The 25,152-nt window shown below is 33.3% G+C and overlaps 1 protein-coding gene across 1 annotated transcript; it reads right to left on the bottom strand.

The window, feature by feature from the left end:
- Window positions 1-710: 710 nt before the first annotated feature.
- LOC132733279 (PHD and RING finger domain-containing protein 1-like) lies at window positions 711-24,642 on the bottom strand. The gene is made up of 13 exons (XM_060719890.1): window positions 24,499-24,642; window positions 21,863-22,045; window positions 18,748-18,995; window positions 18,069-18,152; window positions 15,858-16,068; window positions 15,226-15,371; window positions 14,149-14,424; window positions 12,877-13,085; window positions 12,177-12,290; window positions 11,011-11,153; window positions 5,101-9,416; window positions 3,481-3,609; window positions 711-2,879 (listed from the first exon to the last, which is right to left on the bottom strand). Exons 2-13 carry the CDS (start codon window positions 22,008-22,010, stop codon window positions 2,721-2,723), a joined length of 6,183 nt encoding a protein of 2,060 aa, XP_060575873.1. The 5' UTR covers window positions 22,011-22,045; window positions 24,499-24,642; the 3' UTR covers window positions 711-2,720.
- Window positions 24,643-25,152: the final 510 nt, after the last annotated feature.

The following is a 25,152-nucleotide window of genomic DNA, read 5'->3' as shown; positions in this document are numbered from 1 at the left end:
AGAGGATGGGCAAAGCTTCTACAAATATTACTTAGCTCTCGCGTGTTGTACAAACAAAACCATCAATCTATAAATCTTAAACAAAGAAACTCTACTCTATCTAATTATATTAGACCAAAAAACATACCATGAGATTGATAAACTTTGACAATATCAGTGTCACCCAATACAATTAATTGTATTCAATACTCCACATAGTTTATGTTGCATTTTCATTTTGAGTTGGTGTTGAACTTTGTTTCAGTCCAAAGATATTGTGTTACATTTCATTTAATCATTTTCTTTTTTATACGCGTGACGTATTTGTTTATACACAATGTAGCTGTTAATGTTTAGTAACGATTGGCAACGCAATTTTAGCTAGTAGAAATGGGGATGGGATGTGACCTTACAAGATACGGCAAATACCATATTAAGTTGAATACTCAATCACAATTACTTTTAATTATTTTTACTTCTCAATTATGGTGTAAACTGAAACTTTGAGTCAGGTTCTTATAGTACCAGTTTTGTGTGAGGAAACACGGTGGTGACCGAGTAGAGCTCCGACCAAAAATCCCTCGGTTGAGAGGCAGACACCTTAACCACTAGGTCATCTTTCACACATACTCCTAGTATTTTCAACAACAATTTCTAGTTTACAGCAAGTGAGGACGCGTGTAAATATTATCTATAGCAAAAGGATAGGCTAGCAGAATAAAAAATATATGTCTCATTTTGAAAATTTTATTTTCCATGATCATATAATACAAATGGGTATGATAAAAACATCAGCATTCTGACAATGAAGTGCACTGACAGATCACAGTACAATATACATGTGTAGTGGTATAATAAGGGAGGCAATACTTTCTTCTGCACTTTTATCTAGAACTAATTTTGAATATCATGATTACTTCCCTTGAATACCATGAAATTTACATATACAGAAATAAGGTCCGTTTTTAATGACTCGAAATATTTTGAAACGAGGCTGGATTAGGTGTTATATGACTTCATACAGGGCAGTTTAAATTTATTAATAATAAACATATTATTAACATAGCAAAACCTAAAACACTAAAAAAATTAGAAAGTACTTTAAAAAAATTGCCATTTCTCAATTAATCATCACTGGTTATGGGATTAATAAAGTAGACAGGCTTTTAAAAAAAATTGGCCATCTTTTTGCATAATTTTATACAATGTATACGTTTTTTTCAGATTTCAGCTCATAATAAGAAAAAAAATTCTAAAGCAGCGGAGCAACAGAAAGACAAGAATAATAGACAATACATAACAAATATCATAAAAAGTATTCTGCAAGCACCACTGGCAATATACAATGAGACACGCGTATATTTTACAGTCTATATATAATAACACTATTGACATATACAAAAAAAATAACCACACAATCTTTCTTAAGAAATCACTCATTTAAAAAAAATGAGGAAAAAAATTCTAGAAGCAAAAATATATTACATAACATCCGCAATCATCTTCAGCCCACGCTTTAATCACCTAAATGCATTACATTTATATATTTCTTCAAAGGAAGATAAACCGTATCCCATTCAACAGAATGTAAAATAAATGTCTACAAAAATGCTAAAAATGTTCAAAATCTTTATCAATGACACAGTATCTGAAGATATTGCTGCAAAACAATTGTATACTGTACAGTATGACTCTGTACAGTGCAAGTATTTTCATTATTTGCTGATATTTAAATAATTTATTTGAAATTTAAAAATAGAAAACATATTTTCATTAATTTCGCCTCATATTTTCATAGATTTAGTCTAACAAAAAATATTGCTTGCACATATAAATCCAGCCAACATTTTCACTACAGTATCTGCTGTTCCAATATCACTAAAGGGCAATAACTCAAAGAAATCTTTAAGAAAGATTTACAGTCCTTCACCCATCAAATGAAAATTGTGATAAAAGTGTGTTATAGTTCTAAACGTAAAATAAAAAATTCAGTTATTCATGAAATAAAATAATTGTTAAACTGCTGGCATCCACTGAATTTACCTGTATAACAAGTTTCTTCCCTCGCTGCTATTCATCTGTGTGTATTTTGAAATTTTCCCTTAAATAAGTGATAAAGATTTAGTCCAGATTGAAAAATGGACAAGTTCATTTCAGATATTTAGCTAATAAGTGATAAAAAATATCTCCACAACGAATAACGAGACATTTCTTTGTATTAAAATATGAAAATGATCATAAAGGTTAAATTACAAAAAGTCCTTTACAGAAAAATATGGCAAAACCAAACAAATATATATGAAAACTGAATCGTATCATTATTTTGTTTTTCAATATCCCATTTAATGGTTCATTCAGCAAATTACACATAGATGCTGCTGATAAAAATTATAACATGTAGTTTTCATGTTAAATAGTTAAACATATATTTTCAAACAACAAAACTAAATTTCACCACATTACTCATATAACTACGATTGTTGTGGAAAAACCCCTTCATATTTCAGCAAAAATTCTTCATTTTGCGTATAAAACACACAATTATTCTCTAATTATAATTATTGTACTATTAAAATTCACATTTTTCATTCATTTTGTTTATAACAATAAGCTGTCTTGAACATACATTACATTTTCACATTTCACTACTTTCACATTTTTTATTTAAATCTTCACATTTTTTCTATACCACTAATATGAAATTTTCACATTTAGTGAATACACTAACAACAAGACAAACATCATCGTGTCACTTTTGTTTTGGCACTATCACCATTAACCTCCGGTGAGGGAAAAGTTTCATCATGAGAGTGGTTAGATTTTGTATATTTCTCTACATAAGCTTCCACAAGGCTTTTTATCTTATTTGGATTAATGTTCCCACTCTTGCTGTGACAGATCTGAAAATGTAAAAAAAAAAATAATAATAATTCAAGTTATAATAAAATTTAGTAATACAGTACATTTTGGGCATCAAACCAAAATGCATTAGGACTAGTGGTTGGAAATATCTACAAAGAAGTAAACTTAAAGTTTTATTTTCAAGCACAAAAAAGTAGTTATTGAAGTAATACAGTTGTTTTGCTTTTTATTCCCTAGATCAAGGATAAAATTTCTTGTAGAAAAGGCCAGTCAGCAATGATCTTTCATGGATATTCATAAAAGGTACAATATCAATCTATATAAATTTCTGAATAAAAAAAAACAAGAGCTGTGCAATCCACTTTTACCCTTAGTATTGGAGGGAATGATAAAACAAAAGTAGGAAAGGGGCCATAATTCCAATGTCACACCATCAAGTATGTCATGATTATTTACTATGCTTGCTCATCAAAACGTTGAGCAAAAATTTTAGAACTCTGATCTAATGCTTAAATACGCAGTAAAACAATAGAACAGTTTATTCTTACTGAAGTGCGTTAATTTACTGATTGACTCTTCAAACATTTATATATGGCATGTCTAATCTCAAATACATGTAGAGCTTGTGTTATGAATTACCTTAGGGACAGCTTTCCTGAGAATGTCTTTGTACTGGTCTTTGTTGATTTTCTTTCCCGAGTAGAACGGTTTGATTGCCATCTTGACTTCTTCTACAACACGTTCTTGTAAATGCAGCTTTTTAAGATACTGTAATTTTGAGAGATATATGAAGATTTGATCACATGAGATGCTAAAGCTGCATGCCTTGAAGTACATGGTGTTGATGTTTTTTGGTTGTTTTTTTTATGTGGGTGGGGTTTAGACAATTTTGTCAAGCTTTTAAATGGGAAAATATTGTCAAAAGAAGTATCAAGTATTAAAAATCTGTGAAGATAACCTTGAATATGTAAAAGTATGAGAAAAAAAATTTTGCTTTGTTAGTTATAAGGTAGCATTATCAGTTTCATTATCAGTCACATTTTATCTAAAGAATGTTATGTGTTACATGCAATGTGAATTTTTTACACATTTCTTTAACTTTTGATCGTAATTTTATCTAAAACTTCACCTATCTGCATCTCTAAGATAATATCTTTGAGACAAAAAATACCTGAACTAGATAGAAATTACTACTGAGTCTACATACCAGCAATGTAATAATTTTCAAGACCCTGATACATATATAAATTCACATAAATAATACAAGTATTATAACAAAGCTTTTGTGGTTTAATGCTGATCACTCCTTTTAATTCTACCATCATTAAAAGTCTATGTAAATACGAGACTGCCATTAACAGTGCTGATTTATTCAGACACATAAAGCAAGATTGTCTCAAGAATTTTTTTTCCAAGCCCATTTTACATCATTTTAAGCAATATATCACCTGTTTATTAAAGCTTGTTTCTTAGATACTAAGAAATAATCACCTTTCCTAAATGTGCGTATGTTAGTTGATATCGAAATTAAAACTTTATTGTCGACTAAGAAAATCTAATGAGGATTTAAATGTTTAAAAGCATGAACATTTATCATATTTGTTGTTTTTATTTTGAAATACACAACACCCACAAAAGTAAATCCTTTGAAGAAACTGACAATTTAAAATGAAATATGACCCTTAAATTTATAAATTTTCTTCATATTCATGCCTTTTTCTAGATAAATGACATATACTGTAGCAAACTAAACTTTTTTAAATATAGCTGTTCAATGACAGTTTGTTCAGGTCATTTGGTGACTTCCTCACTTACCTAAGTGGAGGAAGACTTCAGACTTCCTCTGTGCATTGTACCAGGCAAGAACAGTCACCAATCCAATGTAGCAACTGATATTTTAATTTTTAATTGGGGCATTATATTGTTTGTTGTAATGTTTTCCCCCACTTTTACCATGTTTAAGTCATATCTCAGCAGTAGGACCTATCCAATTTTACTGGATACCTAACCAGTTATTACTAATTTCTTTGCAAGTTACAGACTAATAGTGCTAAAAGATATCTGAATTAGTGGCGAGAGACAAATGACAAATAGACTAGATGTCCCAAAGCAATTGTTACATAGTAACTTTCACTCATTTAAAGCTCAAGGGGCTATTATAAAGATTCACACTAAAGACGCTTTGCCAAGTACAATAATGAATGAAATCTTATTGTTTTAGCTGAATGTTGTCTTAAATAACATAATCAACTTATTTACCTTTTCTTTTATTGTCATATCCACCGCAGATGAAGGAACTTCCTGAGTATCAAGATCTAAGTGTGCATCCTTCAACGCTTTCTCTTTCAAATCCTTGTCTGGTTTTGCTTTTGTTTTGTGCCTGTGTGATTTATGTGAAGATTTTTCATGTTTATTCTCCTTCGATGAGCGTTTACGTTTCTCATCCTTATTCTTAAATGGAGAGTCTTTCTTTTCTAAATCTTTCACATCTTTATTCTTAGTTGGAGTTAATGTTTTGTCCTTAACTACCTCTTTTTCAACTTTTTCATGTAGTTTTTGCATCTTTTTATTGAAATCTTCTTCCAGTAAGTCCTCAGGATTATCAATTAGATTATCAAACTGAGGTGACACTGGTAACTCAATATTTCCTTCTTCATTAATTGGAGAACCCATATCCATATCAATAACTTCAGTAGCATCTACATCAGGTTTAGCGCCAGACTTTCCTATTGGCACTTGTGGCACTTTGAAAACATCCTCTGCTTTCATGGGTATTCCAGATTTATCTGAATTATTACCTATTTTATCACTAGAGTGTCGTCCATCCTTAGAAATAACCATTAAATGAGCCTGTGTGTTTAGAAGCTCACTTATTTTCTCTAATTCATGTATAGTTCCTTCCGATTTTAATTTATTTCCATTATTCAGACTGTCTCCATTTACCATTGATGCCGAAGAAGAAAGTCCAGGTAACATTGCAGAAGATACTACTGGCATTGTGCCTGAACCCATTCGAGCCAAACCAAGAATTGCTGAGACTGAATTTGGAGGAGTGCCTGATCTCTGGAAGGGATCTGACAAAATTGTACCAGGTGGTGGTATTGACATTAAACTGGAATTAGGAGGAGGGATTGAAACCATTACTGACATTGGGGGAGGTTCTGATACAGATGGTAACAATGGTATTGGTAAACGAGGGGGAGGGGCTCTTGGATCTGGACCTAGATGAATTAATTGAGGTTCTGGCCCAGGTGGTGGTAAATGTCTAGGTGCATCATTCATCTCTACAGGGATCTGAACAATGTTTGGTGGAGGAGTATCAGTCTTTATAGTTAGCAAATGAGGAGGTTCCCCTAGTGTTACTGAGGGGGGAGGAAATTGTGGATGACCTGGTGTTAAATTGTGTGGAGGAAGGGCTTCTGAATGAGGTGGGGGGAGACCATCAAAAGGACCATTCATCATAGGGTGACCTGGTATACCAGCAGGGGAAGGTATTCTTGATCCAAACTGACTAGGGATCACTTCTGAAGTTGTTGTAACCTGCCAACCAAAGCGTACACCTCCAGGACTTGCCAGTCTCTGAAGTCTTGGTGCTCCTGGACGCAAAGGGCTAACAATAAGCTGCCTCTGAGAAGTAATTGTTGGAGGCAGTCCTCTGTGAAAACCTGGAGGCAAAACATTGATATTTACTGGTACTGACATAGCAGGTCTTTGTTGGATTATGCCTGGAGGACCTGCCTCAATAGGCGGTGGAGGCCCCTGCAGAATAATAGGACCCTCACCAAGAATGCCAGGCCCTTGTGGTGCACTTGCTTGAACATGCATAGGGGGGCGTTCCTGAAGAATTACACTCCCAGGCGGTGGGCCTTGTGGTGGAGGACCAGGGGGTGGAGGCGGAAACTGAGTAAAATCTCCACTGGGGGGTAATGGAGGAGTTGGCACTGACATGGGTTCTGGCAAAGGCGGAGGAGCCGGACTTGAAGCGCCAGTGGGATTTGCAGGATCATAATCATTGCCACTTACACCGATAGTTATCAAATTTTGTCTCATCTGCTTACTTTTATTTTGCCCTAAAAACTCATCCCTGTCAGTATATTGAAATTGCTCAGTTTCTTCAGGCTCACTATCAAATTCTTCCTCTTTGTCATCAGCCTCTACAAAGGAAGCAGGGGCTTCTCTAGCACTAATATTTTTTACCTCAATTCTCGATATAGTTTCTATTTTTTTAGTCTCTGTCTGAATTTCTTTTTCAGACTCACTAGAAGACACTTCATCATATGTTGGTTTCTTAGCTGGAGGAGGAGAATCTAACAAAATCACATCATCATCATCTTCTATATGCTGCCTTGGTTTCTTTCTAGGAGTCAGATTTTGCTTTTCTTTGAGGAATTCTCTTCTGGTAAAAGGACTTCTAGATCTCCCAAAAATATCTACCTTATCCTCTGAATGCTCTCTACTTCTCTTCCTATCTCTACTTCGCCCTCTGCTTCTGTCTCTACCTCTTTCTGAGCTCCAATCTCTATCCTTACTCCATTCTCTTTCCCTACTTAAATCCCTACTTATCTCCCTTTCTCTGTCTCTACTCCTATTTCTTTCCCTTTTCTTCTTTTTTCTTGATCTATCATGTGACCAATCTCTCGACTTAGACCTACTTCTGTCTCTACGTTTTCGACGTGATCTATCTCTAGACCGTTCTCTATCTCTGGATCTAGATCTTGATCTTCTTTTATCCCTAGATCTAGATCTATTCCTTCTATCATGAGATCTACTTCGTGATCGAAGTCTTTTATGCTTTTTATCCTTTTTACTGTCTTTTTCATTTTCCTTCATTTTTTCCTTATCTCTTCTTCTTTCTTCCCTATCACGCTTTTTCCTTTGTCTCTCCTCTTCTTCCCATACTGTTCTATCATCATTATTTTGAGTTACCTGAATCACTATTCTTCTGTCCAAATCAGATTCACCTTTTTCCTCATAATATTTATCTCTTTCTTTGTCAACTTTTCGCTTTTTCTTATCCCGTTTCTTCTTGTCTTTAAGTCTGTACTCATCATCTACTTCACCTTCCTCCTTTTCTTCATAAGCATATTTATAATCAGAGTCTGTTTTTCTCTTTTCACGATTTTCTTTTGATTCCCTTCTATGTCTAACATTTTCACCTTCATTTTCATCTAAACTGACTTTTCTTTTACTTTTTCTAGTTTCTTTATCCTTTTCTTTCTTTTTACTAAAGTCTGCATTACCAAATTCAAGGTCTAATTCTTTATCTAGCTTCCTCATTTCATGTATAGGATCTTCTTCCTCCAAGTTTGATATTTCAGGAGAAGTTCTTTCTGTACTAAGTTTTTTAAATCTATCACTAACTGAAATTTTTGTTGTCCCTACGTTTTCTTCTGAATTAGAACTGATAGGTTTAAATTTCCCTGTAAACTTTAACTTTTCCTTACTTTCTTTTTCAACTTTAATTTTAATTTTTTCTTCTTGAACAACTTTGCTCTCCTTCGTTTCTTTAGTGGTGATTTCCTTATCTGACTTTCCTTGGCTATCTTTGTCTGATTTATCTTTCTCAGAATTTTCTTTTTGAATGTTTTCCTTCTCCAATTTTCCAGTTTCTTCCTTTGACACTTCTGTTTCAACAGGTTTTGGTTCTAATTTACTTTTAGTACCTTTAAAAACTTCTTCAATTCTTTTCACACTTAATTCGAATGTCTCTGGAAAAGCACCTTCACTAAAGTCTACATCCTCTGAAAAATCTATTTCCCCACCGTACAACCTACGTTTCTCAAATAGTGTTTTTCTTGATATTTCAAATGGTTTTACTGAAGATTTTTTGTTTGATTCAGTAATTTTTATGCTAGGAGATTTCTTAATTGGGCTTTCCTTTTTCTCTATTGAGCTAGAATTTTCAGGTGCTTTCTCTTGTTTTGACAATGAAATTTCAGGACTAGTCTTTTTATCAGAATCTTTCTTTTCAACATAAGACTTATCTTTACTCTTAACGCTACATTTATCTTGTTCAATATCACTAAAAATAGCGGAGTCTTTTAATTTTGACACCTTTTCACTTTTGCCAGAAGATTTTTCTGTCAAACCTGTTACTTTCACACAAGGTTCCTCACTTGGAGCTTTCCTTGATTCGTTTTTAACATGTATTGTTTCCAAAGTCTTCTTTGTTTTTTCACCAAATGCTTCCTCTGTACCTTTAACTTGACTATCATTATCTGCAATATTACTTATAGACTTGTCAGCAATATCTTCATCAGAACTGATATCATCAGTAGGATGAGCAGGGTCGTACTCGTCCTCACTTTCTTTCTTGTTCTTATCTTTATCGCCATTTTCCATGTCATCATCAACTTCATCAGTTGGGAAAGCTGGATCATATTCTTCATCTTCTTGCAGATTCTTTTCTGATGATTCAGATTTTAGAGATGAGAGAACTGATGGTTGTTTGCTAGAGGACTTGTCCACAGCAGTGAAAGATGATTTGAATAGAGAAGAACCTGAGTTAGGACTTATGTCAGATGTTTTGCTGGAAGTTTTCAAAGGTGTATCACCAGGCTTCTCAGTTAAGGAACCTGAAAAATAATTAAAGACTAAAGACATTGAAATACCATTTGCATCAATATCTTAACTTCAATATTCTCATAATATTGCTAACAGATCAATTAACATAAAGTATATAAAATTTTATCTTCTTTTACAAAAGTTTTCCTAGAGAAGAAAGCTTTCTTCAAAATTACACATATATATGTGTATCCAGAATTAACACATGAAGATTTTCTTTCTAATCCAAATGTAAGTTGGATAATTTCTTAGCTGTACTTTTCATCTTTGTTGGTTTTGTCGTGACATGGCTCATATAACTTTTAGCCAGCTGGCCGCCACTGAGGATGCACATTCTATCACAAAAGAACAACATTAGACATCAAATTCTTTCTGTCTAATGGTGCACTGTACATTGATATTTAAACAAAGGTAACAGTGTCACAAAATACACCAGTCACAAAAACTTTAGGTGGAGATGTGGGTGATAAGAAATGTGGCAAGCATGTTGGTCCCTATATGCATTTTTGCATTTTATCTGAACTTTGACCTCTATGTGTGACCTTCACCCTGGCCTCAGTGACCTGAATTCTATGTGTGACACTCCATCTCACAATGGTGAACATTTGTGCCAAGTAATATTACAATCCCCCTATGAATGTAGAAATTTTGCTTTGGACAAGTATTTTTCAATTAGTGTGACCTTGAGCTTTGATCTAGAGACCTGGGTCATGAATGAAGCAATACATCTCATGCTGGTGAACATTTCTATAAAGTACTATAAAAATTCTTCCGTGCATGTAGGAGGTATGCTCCAGACAAACTCTGGATATTTCATCATCTTAAGTGACAATGACTTTGCATAAATTGACCTAAATTACATGTGTCACAGCCATAGTCATGATAATGACCATTTGTGTTACAATCATGATGACTTAATGGTCCCTATACACATCTTCATATTTTTATCTGTAATATGACCTCTATGTGTGACCTTTACTTTGGCCACAAGGACTTGAATTTAGCATACGACAAATGGTAAACATTTGAACCAAGCTTTTATGAAACCCATCTAAGTGTGACCATGGTTCAAGTGCGCGACATGGCTTCTCATAGTGTTGAACATATCTGATTAACAGTTTCATTAAAATCCCTCCATGTAGGAGATATGCTCCGGACAAAATTGGGCATGTGCAGCCTGCCAGGGGCTTTCTAATTATATATCCAATTTTTTCGAAGGCATATAAAAATGATGCATTAGTTTCTCCAGATTGACAAGTCCATTAAAGATATTTAGTGTAGTAGGGGATATTCAAAGAGAAAACATTGTATCTTCTTCCACAAAGACAGCAGGTAAGAATCTATAAAACTGTGTCAGGTTTAGAAAAACAAATAATTAATGCACACAAATGAGTTCTTGTCCAAATAAATAGATCAAGCCAAGACTTCTGTGTACTTTTATATATGCATGTGTGCTGCCATGTGCATATATTATAGTACATTTATCAAATTAGAACTCTGCACAAAAGATTCTATGTAATTAGAGTCATATAAGAACTCTGCACACAAGATTCTAAGTAATGAATGTAAGTAATTAAACTGGTATAAAAAGGTATTTATACAAACCATCTCTCTGAATAACTAGATTTTTGCTGCTTAGGCGTAATTTATCCTGATCTTGCATGATAGAACCAAGAAGGTCAAGGCTACCACCAGAAGCTCCTGGCATTGTATTTATCACAATCTTCTTCTTCTTTTTAACAGGGAAACTGAAAACACAACAGATATATCACTCAGAAAATAACGTTTCATACCTTTTTTCTAAATAAAGTTATTTCTAGTAAAAGGGAAACAATCCAAAAGGAAACAATCAAATTGCAGAATTATTTTTTCTTCCCATTAATAATGTAAAAAAAATTCATCTGTAACATTTTTGTAACATTTACTTTCGAAAAAAAAGAGTTCCACTGACAGACAATACAGTTAGAATCCCTACTTAAGACCACCCCGGAATAAAGACCACCCCGCTATTAAGACCATTTTGTAAAGGAACAGAATTTTCTGTTCTTTATATCAATGGTTACATGATCCAGAATTAAGACCACCCTGCTTATCCACTTTTAAGACCACCAGATTCAGTCCCAATTCATTGTTTTATTCTTTATTTGACCCCAGTATTGAGACCACTGATATCAAATGTCAACACCTATCTTATCTTAAATTTTGTTATTATCTGCTTGAATGCTTTGACACTTGATTTCACAAGGTGTCTAAAAAAGGTTGTTATTGGTTTTATTTTTATTTAAAAAATTTCCCTTTAAAAACGAAAAAACGGCCCCCAAAAAAGGTTTTAATTTTTTTTAAAATTTTATCTTAAAGGCCATCCAAAAGAAAAAATCATTAAATTTTTTTCTTTTATTAAATTTTAATTTTTTTAAAAAAAGTTTTTAAATTTTCCCTTTTCAAAAAAAAGATTAAAGGGTTTTTTTTTTCTTTTTGAAAATTTATTTTAAAATTTTTTTCCCCTTTTTACATACAACCAAACTTTATAACCAAGAAAAAAAAATAAATTTGGGTTTTTGTCTTTTTGGTTGAAATTTTACTACTAGTACTTTTTTTTTAATTTTTCCCAAAAAAGGGGTTTTTGGTCTTAAGGAGGGCGGGCCCCAAAAAATTTTAAATTTAAAAAAATGAATTTTATTATTAAATTTAAATAAACAAACCCAAAATGGGGAGAAAAAAAGTAAAAATCAAGAAAAAACTTAAGACAAAACATGTTTGTTTGTACTTACAGAGTTGGTACCCGGCCTATAGGTTTATATGATGAAAGAGCAAGTCTGGAATATTTTCTGGTTTCCCCTGATCCACTAGTTGCATTGGTACTGGTACTAGGTTCATCTTGTTCACTGAAAAAAGGTGTAAATAAGAGTGTAAAAATAAATGCACAGACATTTTATTGTTCCCTATTTATCTTTCCTTGTCAAGAAATCATAACACTTGTGAATTTCAAACATACATAATCAACAAATGTTTTAGTACTTTTACACAGTATGTGAAAATAGTATTAGCAAGTAACAAGTAACAAGAAAGTTGGCCAACTTGTAAATTATTTTAGGTCAAATTTTAACAACAAAATTAGTGCCATAACTGAACCAAACAAAATAAGCATAGGAGAAAATGTTTTTCATTAAGTCTTTTAGGTCAAGACTAGCTTTCCTTGCCATTATTTCCTCCGGAATATGAGAGCTTCTTGTTTAATTTATACAAAAACCCCTAATTTAATTAAGGTTCATTAAATAGGTTATAAATTCATAAGAAAACATTCTTTAGGTCTTAATTCTAATATAAAGATTTCTAAACTGAAAATATGTTTTTAACTTGTTTAAAATTAACATGATTTGTGCGATAAAAAAAAAACAATACTCTTGTTTCAGTTGGATTAACTCTCAAAGTTAACTTATAGTACAAGTAGCATAAACTATAAAATCATACTCTTCATAAAAATTTATTTGGTCTTTATGTCCAAATATTGAGAGGGAAGAAGCTCCAATATCTGTCCTCTGCATATCTAACGTCTTCTCTTGCTTTGTCTTCTGAATCGGTATAGTACGGCCTGGGGGAGGGTTTATTATACCTAGAGCCCCGGCTATCCGAGTCTTCACAGAAGTCACAGTTGCCGGTCTAGCTGTACGAGCTAGTCTCTGAAAAATAATAATTATAATAGAAATTTTAAATATGGATCTCTTTATGGTGCTTTAAAATTTCAAGCCAAGCCAGTTTTTCAGCCATGTACACAATTGCTTTTGAATTTTAATTTGGTCTGTTAAATTCTATTACAGTGTGAAAGATAGTATTTATATTGCAAGTGTTTATCAAATACCAAGCTTAGTTTTCACGTATAATACAGCATGTTTGTAACATTGCATATTTATGAGCCGTTGTTTGCAATATATGTTATGTTCGAACCAATTATATTGGATTAATAACCTGTCATCAAATTTTTTTTTGATATTCTAAATTTGGACTACTTCAAATAATTGCAGGCCTTTTTATTTACTATGCCATAACTTTTAACTATTTCAGTTCCATATTTTTACAAATTTTTAGTGATATCTCTATGGTCTGTTCACCTTACCTGCTTTCCAATGAAACTAACCAGTAGCTACCAATCTATCTGCTACAATATATGATTATTGAATCAGCAGTGAGAGAAAAATGACTTTTAGATTCAATGTCCCAAGATAAACTGTCAAGGAGAAAATTCCCCTCACTCAAGGATCAAACAGGAAATCCATGGGTTACAAATCTGATGCTCTCACTATTTGAGTTTATTTAATCTTATTTAGTTAATCTGAACTGAAATTTCAGACTGCACTGTACTTCTACCAGGTAAGATCTCTCCAACTACTTACAAAGTTTCATGTTTGTTTGTTTGTTTTGGGTTTTACGTCACATCGACACAGTATAGGTCATATCGCGACGTTCCAGCTTTACTGGTGGAGGAAGACCTCAGGTGCCCTTCCGTGCATATTTCAGGCACAAACAGGCACCTGAGTAGAACCACCGACGTTCCGTAAGCTAGCTGGATAGCTTCCTCACATGAAAGAATCCAAAGTCCCTGTCGGAATTCGAACCCACAGCGATGAGGGGCAAGTGATTTGAAGTCAACAACCTTAACCACTCGGCCAAGGACGCCCCAAAGTTTCATGTTAATATCTCTTATAGTTTCAGACTTATGTGCCGGACAAAGTAACATAAGCTCACCTTGGATTTCTTTCCTTTTTTGCCTTTCCTTTTTGTTTTTCTCTTCCTTGTAGTTTTCCTCTTTCTTGTCTTTGTTGTGGAAGTTCCCTTTGTGGTTCTTGGTTTTCTTTTGGTAGTTTTTCTCTTCTTTCTCCTGTACTTTCTGGGAGTTTTTCGTTTTGTTGTAGGTTTTTTAATGGGTGATTTTTTAGCTGGACTAGAAGTTGATGCTGCTGCTGCTGCTACAGGGGGAGTGTCTTCCATTTCAGGCTCATTCTCACTCTCAGCCAACTCATCCTGCAAAAAGTAACAATAAATTAGGTCATGTTAACAGAGAAGGATTCTAAATAGATCTTCTTGAAAACATTTTTTTTTTGAAACAGATGTGAAACTGTATTTTCATACTGAATATACTTTTGACATGAGTTAAACTTGGATAATTATTCAAATTAACATTTTGTAAAGATTTCAACACACCAAGTTTGAAACTGATATTCAGAAACAATCTAAAAACTTTTACCTTTGTAATTATTTAAGCAAACAATTCATAAAAATTTAACTCGTCTAACATGTATTTGACATTATATTCAAAGAAATACTAAAAGCACTGACTAAATAAGCCAGCAGATTCAAGAAAACAAAAAAATAATCAAGAGAAAAAGACTTTGGGTATATTGTATCAGCAAAACAGGTAGGTATCATTTTTCAGCAATTGGATAATTTTATTAGATAACCACTACACACTGCATTTAAACTAATTCTTGCCCACATGTATCAGTATTTATTTCCCCATTTATTTTAACAAACCTTGCATGTGTTAGAAGGGTAACCACAAGAGATTTGGGGAAATTAAACAAACCGATTCAAGAGGTTATTTTTTTTTTTCAAATCATAATACACATTTATAGATGTTTTTAAAGCCATAAATGCCACAATATTGGCTCTGGCTATGGCAAATCTTCACAGCCATCTCTTTGTGGTTTGGGTATAAAGATTTCACAGTTCACATTACTCATCTCCTTTATTTCATAAACTGGACATAATTGTGTCAAAATGAAAACAAATATGATGATGTATCTAATTAACTGTAATACAAACTTCATCTGACGAGGCTAACTGCTGCATTCTCTGTGTCCGTCTAACTCGTATCTCTTCTATTGCACTACGTACACGCTCACTGACCAGGGTACGAGGAATCTGTCTTCTATACCGAGATGCATGTGGTAAATAATCAGCATCTTCTCCTGGATAAAAAGTAATAGTTATATCTTTCATTACATTTGATATTTTAAACCATTTGTGTCCATCTTTCAAACAGGGCATTACAATTAATAAACTTAAGAGAAATTTTCAAAATATCTACTGACTTTAATAGTTATCAGTGCAAACCATGATCAGGTTTCTCAGACGTGCTGCCTGATCTTCATCTTTACTGGGCACATCTATGACCTATGGTGTCTTTCCATTATTTCAGGAATGAGAAGACACCTAAGTTATGCCTATAACCACTGATCTTAATCAAGCCAGCTGGATAGCTTACTATCAAAACTGAATTCAAGTCTCTCGCAGGGTTCAGATTCACAGTGATAATGGGCAAGGCATTTAACATTGTTAAACATGAACGGCATGGCATGATAGTTAAATATATATATATGATATATATGATCAAATGTTTAGATAAAATTCAGGTTACTACTGAGTATATCCAAATTAAAATTCAGAAGTATTACCATCTCTTCTTGCACAGTTTGCACAAAACCATTGTTCTACAGGCACCTCTCTGAGGGGAGGAGTCAGACATTCGAGATGGAAACCCAAGTCACACCCATCACATAGAAGTAGGCGGTCTTCCCTGTCACATGCATGACACACCTCACAATAGGTTGGCTCCGCCTCTTCTTCCTCCTCCTCCTTTTGTTTGTTAACATCAGCAACTGTGATCTAGAAATAGAAGATTATACAAATCACATAAATATGTAAAATTTAAGTTTTTTTTCCAAAAAATATAAATAAACAAGATGTTTTTTTTTTGTAAAACAAAAATGCACATATCTCATGGCTGCAAAGAGATGACAAAGTCATTTAGATATCATTGTCATTTTGTCTTTCTATCTTTAAGATAAAATAACAACATTACCAATAAAATTTTGTAAATTTTGAACACATAACACGATAACTCAAAGCCATCAGTCAGCTTCCTCACACAAAAGAATCCAAAGTTCTTCACTAGATTCAGACATTAATGACAAGCAAGATCAATATTCAATATGGTACTTGTACACACAACAAAAAACAACAACAAAGACCCAGATCTGAATATAGGATTAATATACAGTCAACTTTCGTTATCTCGACATCGCTTTTCTCGATCTTTTGTTATCTCGATGAAACTTTGAAAGTCCCGATTTTCTTCCTTCTTTATCTTTATTGGCTATATTTGTTTATCTCGATATTTTTATTTCGATATTTTCAGTATCTCGATGTAAAATTTCAGTCCCCCCACAGTTATTTTCACACTATTATCCTTTGTTTATCTCGACTAATAGTTTTCTTTCGTCTGTATCTTTCAGACATGTGAAAAACAAACCAGGCAATAATTGCTCAATAGCACGTGTCATAAATCAATTTGATTATCAAATGATGATAATGTTTGTAACAAGTTGGGCTGTTATTATAAAAGTTAATCTAATTAGCGTGTTGATTGACTTATGGCCAAAATGAGTGAATCTTACGTTCTTTATAAATATTCAAACACTGTATCAATTCATTATGACTTTAAATGTAAATGAAATAGTGAAAGTTTGGAAACGTTATCGTTGCAATATTGTTTCACAACATCAACAAATCAATCAGCGGTCGAACAATCTTGAGAAAGACCTGATAAATAACCCGGGAGGATATCCGGATCAACCACCATGAAAACAATGTTTTCACTATATTAGTCAGTTTGGTGTATCACTGAGTAAACCTCACATTATGTTTTTATCACAGACACACATATTTCTGCTGGTAAACATCCGCTAATGTTACTTTGTTAAATATTGACAAGGCCTATGAAAACAAGACATGCGGATATCATACTTGACAGTAAATTTTCAAGAAGAAAAAAAAATTTCAACTCAGAATATGACCTATATTGGCTGTTAAATAGCTCCACCTCGAAAATAAACATGGGCAAAAATCTTCCCAATTAAAACAGTACATACATAACTTCTTCAAAACTTTGGACAATTCTACAATGTATGTTAACAACTTCATAATACTGTAAGTAATATGTGTCTATTTTATATTATTATTCAGACAATATAATTTATCCATAGAAGAAAGGGATAACACATGAATATGGTACATCAAAAGAATAAACTGTTCCAAAATAAGATATTACGCTGCTTTTTTTAAGAAGGGTATTTACTATTAAGCAGTAACTTTGGGCATGCGTCATTCATTATTTAGGAAATATTTATATCAACATATTACTTTCTTACAGCTACTTTGGAATTATTTTTTATAAAAATTCAAATAAAAACTGAAGTTGATATGACTAGAATATATGTGCACATTATGATGCTTATGTATAAATATATAACAACATAGGAATCTTTGGATAAATCTGCCTAGCAAAGTTATATTTACTATTTCCTTCCGTGTAAGAATACATTACACTGTCTAATACACTTGGATACCAAACTATCTAAAAGAGTAAACACCTGTTTTAATTGGATTCCAAAAGGCCAGCTTGCATTGAATAAGTATAAATCAATTTCTAACAGTAAAGTACAATGGAGATATGAAATTAAATATTTGATAATCAAGTACAAATGATTCAGGTGACAAATGTTTCGGCTTGATTTCTGGTTATAACAGAAATCAAGCCGAAACATTTGTCACCTGAATTATTTGTACTTGTAACGGTGTTTAAAACAATCATATTTACAACTTACCTTCTTATAAATGACATCATCAACACCATGCCTGCATAAAATCAGCTTAAATACTTGTCTGTCTGAAGGGCATGTATTCACATTCTGAAAAACAAAATACACAAAATTATAGTGAGATATAGTCATAATATAGTCATTCCTTACTCTGTATTTGTTTGTGTTTACAGACGTGTTTTTTAAAATCATTCTAGTCATAAACCAGCAGACAATTACTTTGCAGGGATTTGCAGTCTTAAGTCATGAATTTCAGCCCCAAGTTGGCCCAAAGAAAATCTCTGTGGACTTACAGTTCTATTCCATTACCACTAAATGTTACTTTTTTTAGTATAATTCTAGTATAATTTACACTAATACAAGTAAACAAAAGCTGTTGGTAGGACACCGTGCTTGACTACTCTCATTGCTTTATAGTAAAACAAGTGCCTGGAAAACTTTCAGTTATGGACCTTGATCAGTGACCTCCTATCATGCCCTCTAATAATTTTGAGAAGTTTGGAACAATTCCCTCAAGTAGTTTTAAATAGCAACAGCAACTTGCATACAAAATCTTAACCAAAGTGTTATGTCATCAATGCCAAGGTGAGTTCAATAGCTCTCCCTATTCTTCAAATAGTCAAGCTAAAAAAGCATCAACAGACTATCAACCAGTGGCCCCGGCATTCTTGAAAATATCACATACCGTTGACCATTCATTGATACATTCCAGACAGAAAACATGGTCACAGCATTCTGGTGTACCAACATCTTGATCTTTGAACCTATTTAAACAGATAGGGCATCTTTCTCCACCTTCTCCGTCACTGTCACTAGCTTCAAGCACCGCTTCACCTTCGTCTTCATTTTCCTCTTCATCATCATCATCATCTTCTCCTTCTTCTCCTTCTTCTCCTTCATTATCTTCATCGGCCTCCTCCTCAGATTCCCATTCTGAATCAGTGTTGATATATCATAGTATCAATTAATCTTAACAGATTCAACAACTTATAAAACAGCAACTTCTACATGTATGTAACAAGTATAATAATATACCCATGTTAAGTGTTTAGGAATCTTTTAATTAATTATCACATAAAAATCATAATTCAGACAGAAATTGCATGGGACCTGTGTTACACAGGGTGTAAAACGTGTCTTACTCGCACCAGTGTAATTTACAGTGTTCGAAATTAGCAGTAGTCCGATAGCCCCTGACTACTAAATTTCTCCTCGGGCTACCAACTTTTCACAGTAACAAGCCCGACCAGGCTACTGCTTTTTCAGAGGCAATATAAACATATATTTTGAATAAATGAATCATGCTAGTAAAATGTCTTTTGGGCTAGTGAATATTCCAATCTGGTAGTCCGACCAGCCTAGTTGATTCAAATCCTAATTTCTTACACTGCTGTAAACAGTAGAATATCTCGTCTGTTAGGCAAAAAATGGGTTTTCTTAAATATACTTCGACACACTGATAGTTTAAACTTGATCATGCTAAATGTCTATCTTTAAATATGGGTTAAACCATTCATTGTTCTTTGGGAAAAGTTTTGATATATAAACTAACTGAAAAATAGAGAAAAGCACAAAAAATGATCAGATGACACTGATATGACGGCTTATCTTGGTCTGCACTGGTCTAACAGGTAAAATATCAACCAGCAGGCTTAAGCAATAACATGGCACCTTAATTAAAGATGGGAAAAAGGAAAATCTCTCATTACCCTCAGTGACCTCAACCCCACCCCCTCCAAAAGTAAAGATTTGTGGATGGTATCAACATTCGAAATGAAGGTGCTATGACAAATTAAAACAAGAGCCATGTCAACATGGCCATCCCCCGCCGAATGTGTTTGCTCATTGGAAGAATGTATATGTAGTAGAGCGGAATAATTCCATTTTAAGAGGTCTTTTGGTAATGAAAACTGATGGCTATAGTGATTACAGATTTGAAACCTATGTGAATACTGATGGCTGAAAATAACAAAGGGCAATTACTGAAAAATAATGCAGGGTAGGTTATCATTCTTGTGTGCTGCATCCCTTCTCAGTAAAATCTATCCACCTATGAAGTTTCAAGTTGATACCTCAAATACTTTTTGAGAAAAAAATTGAATTGAAAAATTAAGTATGAAAAAGAACAAAGGGCAATAACACAACAATTATAAAAGGTAGAGTTATCATACTTGTGCAGTGCACACCTCCTGAGTGAGATCTATGCACCTATGAAGTTTCATTTTGATATCTCAAAGGCTTTTTGAGTTATGCTCTGGACAAAAATTAATTTTGAAAGTTAACAAAGGGCAATAACTCAAAAATAATGCAGGGTAGAGTTATCATTCTTAAGCACTGCACTCCTCCTCAATGAGATCCATCCATCTTTGAAGTTTCAAGTTGATACCTCAAATACTTTTTCAGATAAGCTCTGGACAAAATAGCATGAAAAAAAACAAAGGGCAATAACTCAAAAATTGTATAGGGAAGAGTTATCATTCTTGCGCACAACATTCCTCCTCAATAAGATCTATCCACCTATGACATTTCATGTTGATATCTCAAACACTTTTTGAGTTATGCTCCACTCAGGTGAAAAATTAGGTATGAAAAATAACAAAGGGCAATAACTCAAAAATTATGAAAGGTAGAGTTATCATTCTTGTGCACTGCACTCCTCCTCAATGAGATCCATCCACCTATGAAGTTTCAAGTTGATACCTCAAATACTTTTTGAGATAAAGTCTGGACAAAATAGAATGAAAAATAACAAAGGGCAATAACTCAAAAATTATGCAGGGTAGAGTTATCATTCTTGTGCACTGCACTCCTCCTCAATGAGATCCATCCACCTATGAAGTTTCAAGTTGATACCTCAAATACTTTTTCAGATAAGCTCTGGACAAAATAGCATGAAAAAAAACAAAGGGCAATAACTCAAAAATTGTATAGGGAAGAGTTATCATTCTTGCGCACAACATTCCTCCTCAATAAGATCTATCCACCTATGACATTTCATGTTGATATCTCAAACACTTTTTGAGTTATGCTCCACTCAGGTGAAAAATTAGGTATGAAAAATAACAAAGGGCAATAACTCAAAAATTATGAAAGGTAGAGTTATCATTCTTGTGCACTGCACACCTCCTGAGTGAGATATATGCACCTATGAAGTTTCATGTTAATATCTCATAGGCTTTTGGAGTTATGCTCTGGACAAAAATCAATTTTGAAAAATAACAAAGGGCAATAACTCAAAAATCATGCAAGGTAGAGTTATCATTCTTGTGCACTGCACTCCTCCTCAATGAGGTCTATCCACCTATGAAGTTTCAAGTTGATAACTCAAATACTTTTAGAGATATGCTCCGGACAAAAATGTTGGACGGAAGGACGGACGGAAGGTCGGACGGACGGAGACTATTTCTATATCCTCCGCCGAAATTTTTCGGAGGGGGATAATAAAATTCAATGAGGTATGAAAGGTTAACAACATGTTCTATGAAAATATTTCTAAATTTTGGGGAGCATATTAAACAGCTTTGTCTATTATCTTAATTTAACAATGACAAAAAAACTTCAATAAAACTATGCTTTAAATAAATTAAGAGTACTATGAAACTGTATCAAAAAATGCTTCTCAAATGTTATATATCTAAGTTAAGTAATCATTCAAAATGCACTCACTGTGAACAAAAATATTAAAACTCAAATACAAGGAGCATTATTATAAAAATGCATTTCTATTTTATTATGCAACAAAAATTCAATCTATGGTATATTTTTTCTATCAAAAGCATAGAATTCCCACAGTAAAATACCTTCATCTTCCCCGTCATCGTCTTCAGCATCATCATCTTCTTCTTCTTCATCTCCCTCATCATCATCATCAGTTACATCTTCCTCTATTTCTTCCTCATCTTCAACCAGTTCGTCTTTTATTCCAGTACCATCTAATTCTTTATCCATTTCATTAAGTTATACTTAATTTATGTAAGAAAAGTCTGAAAAATAAATTGTTTCAATATAGAAGTTACATATAAAGTAACAGTCTTCTATTAAATTAAATTTTAGAAGTTTGTTGTACATAATCAATTTAAGTGTTTACTTGCCTATATTATCTAACCTTATTTTCATGTTTTTTTTCTTGTTACAATAAAAACTGAAGCTTTATACAGTTTGTGATTGAGTCATCATCTTTTTCTGGAGGCCTCATACTTCTTTAATATATAATTTGCTAAACATACTTGTAAGAAAAGCTATTTTGCAGAGTATTTTACTGTGTATGACAGTGAGTAAATAATTTATAATTTATCTATCCCAACTTCCGTAAAAATGTTCATGCACAGAATTTACAAGCAGAAAAAACTCCCTATTTTATATGATATTTGATAGCAATTTATAAATAATTCCTTTAATTATTCTAGAACATATATTTTGGTTTAAAATTTTTTCACATGATCAGTTATGTTTACTTGCAATTTTATTTGTAGAACTGTTGCAAAAAAGTTAACAATTATGATAGACCAGTTGATCTGTTATATATATATATCACCTGTAGCCTGCTATATATTTCTATAATGGATCTGTCTCGCTTCGAATTTGAAACAGTCCCTTCAAAGTTCAAGGGATTTCAATATCAAAATACAAAAGCTACCAACAATATAGAGTCTGGTCAGACTGCACAAATGTGCAGGCTGGTCTGGCTCTATACTGGTGACAAAGGCTGATTGCTTTTGGTTCCAACATGTTAAGGGTTAATACATATGTTTGCAGTAGAAAGCTAAAAAATTTGATTCATGATTGTCAGTCCATAATTTGGCATAAACTACTTAAACTGTTAGTCCAGTATTTGCTATTTGTATCATAGACTATTTCATTTAGCAGACATATTATGATGTCATCATATGAAAATCAATTCAATGTTAACTTTAAAAGTTTTAATAAATGCAGGGCTCGACAGAACACTCGTCCGCTCGTAAATACAAGTAAAAATTGACTCCGGACAAGTAAATCTCCCGGAAATGCTAGTCCTGCAGGACGAGTTAAATTTCTAGCAGAAAATAATCAAATTTCAATTAAATTCAATTCTTTTAACCATTTTTCAAGTTTCACTAGTAAAACAGTGCCCGTGTGTTTGATGGGCAAAACAGATAATGATTTGTTGAATGCATAGCTAAATTCTGTCTGATTCCGTTCTGTTAAATATACTAAAAGCTTGTGCGGCGATTCCAGTATGTTCCACAAACAACGTTCTTTAGATAATACAAAAATTTTATCACAAAATATTTTAAAATATCACAATGCAATGTTCGGCAAATGTTTGGCCAGGGAGGTGAAAAATAAACAATGTCTTCAAAAAAGAAAAATGAGTCAGAACATGTAAGAAATCTATATCTTTAAAGCATTGTTGTTGTGGTTTTTCGTTTTTCAATCCCTGATAAGGACATTATTGAAAGGTAGGTTATTTTCATTTGAATTATCTATCTGTTTACCAGAATGGAAAGATCATATGTAGTTATAAATGTGATCTTCTCCCTTTTCTATACATTCTGTACAGTCTTGTCCAATCTTTCATTTGGTCTTTGGAGTGGGTGGGGGTGCAATATAAAACTGCCTAGGCTAGGGAGGGCTATCATCGTTTTTTTTAACTTGTGCATCTTTAAGGGTCATCTAATCTACTTGTGGCCTTTAGTGAACTATGGGACGAGTACATATTGCAGCAGGACGAGTAAAAATTCTAAGCTACTCGCCCTGCAGGACGAGTTGCTCCCAAAAAATTTGTCGAGCCCTGAAATGAATATGTCCAGATCATCAAATAATAGTGACAAAATAAAGACTATAAAATTTCCTTTAACTGAATCAATTGAAATGAACGACGTAGATCTGAGAGAGACCATTATAAAAAAGTGGGAAGCTGTTCGCCAGTCTCCAATATTTGCAGGTCTAGAGAACAGATAGTTAGAGGGGTAATGTTTACATATTTTTTTTATGCACCAGTTACAAATAAAGAAGGCAGATTTAAAACAGTTTTACCAGTTGCGAGGGAAATGAAGTGGGATTATGACCTTTCAGTCCTTTATTTGGAATGAAATCATGGAAAATACATTGCCCGTCCAAAACAATCTGTATGTCTCTTTGACAAGTCCAATTATTTGGACTATCCAAAACTGGATAAAGGGCAAGCTTTTATTTTCAAAAATAGAAAACCTGCTATTAACTTATGCATTACAAAATCATTTCAAGTAATTTCATATCATCTGTTACAAGATTTGATCTTTTTTCTGTATCAAAAATCAGAGATGATTGCAAATTAAAATGAGATATTAAAATTATCAAACAAAAAATGTTAAGACAGACTTGTGCTTTCTTGTGCACTTCGTTTTATAACAATCTCCCCTGCCCGTGCAAGATGTGTTCCAAAAGCAGTGAAGCGGAACTAAAAGGTACTAATTACCAATGTATTGGCTAAATGAAGCAAGGATTCAATTTCATTTTAACAATCTATCGGCAAGATTTCATGCAACTTGTAAATTTCGGCATTTTGTCCGCCATGTTTGACAAGCAGTGCCCGGATGAAGCGGTGCGTTTTTTCTTATTTCTTGTGAAATTCGCTATTTAGATGTACACGTCTAAAACTTGACTACAGTATGCTGTCGACTTCATAATGTAATCTAATTAATTAGGCATGAACAGCTTGATTCATGTGCGGGTGCGTGCGTGTGTGTATGCGTGCGTGCGTGTTACTGTATATAGGTACATAATGTATAAAAATACGGACCACAGACATGTCCCATAAAAAGTTTATTTTGAATCACAATTAAAATGAGGGCATAATCACAGAACTACATAATTAAACCCTGCCTTTTAAGTCTCTGGTATGATTTACATCTATGCAAATTTCAACAGAGTATTAGCCAAAGAGATGTTTTTTTAAACCGGAAAATAGGTTAGTGTATACTGTAGCAGCCAGTCACTGATTTAGACATACATATAAGTACAAATTAAGGATAATTTGCATCTAGACATGTTTACGCGTCTTGTATGCAGCGGCCTGTGAGATCTAGAACGTACAGTAATCAGTGACAATAATGGGAATTTAGTCCATATA

Source organism: Ruditapes philippinarum, unplaced genomic scaffold (assembly GCF_026571515.1).
Source record: "Ruditapes philippinarum isolate M1 unplaced genomic scaffold, ASM2657151v2 ctg2634_1_1_1_1, whole genome shotgun sequence".
In the NCBI taxonomy this organism is placed as follows: domain Eukaryota; kingdom Metazoa; phylum Mollusca; class Bivalvia; order Venerida; family Veneridae; genus Ruditapes; species Ruditapes philippinarum.
Note: the sequence above shows the minus strand (reverse complement) of the source record. Positions and strands in the feature narration are given on the sequence as shown.

Bases quoted from the DNA above. Each gene is read 5' to 3' on its own strand.
- LOC132733279 (XM_060719890.1), bottom strand. From the start codon at position 22,010: ATGGATAAAGAATTAGATGGTACTGGAATAAAAGACGAACTGGTTGAA. The intron at 13,086-14,148 runs GTGAGCTTATGT...ATTATTTTTCAG, and splicing joins AAAAAGGAAAGAAATCCAAG to AGACTAGCTCGTACAGCTAG. The intron at 2,880-3,480 runs GTAATTCATAAC...TTACATTTTCAG, and splicing joins TCAGGAAAGCTGTCCCTAAG to ATCTGTCACAGCAAGAGTGG.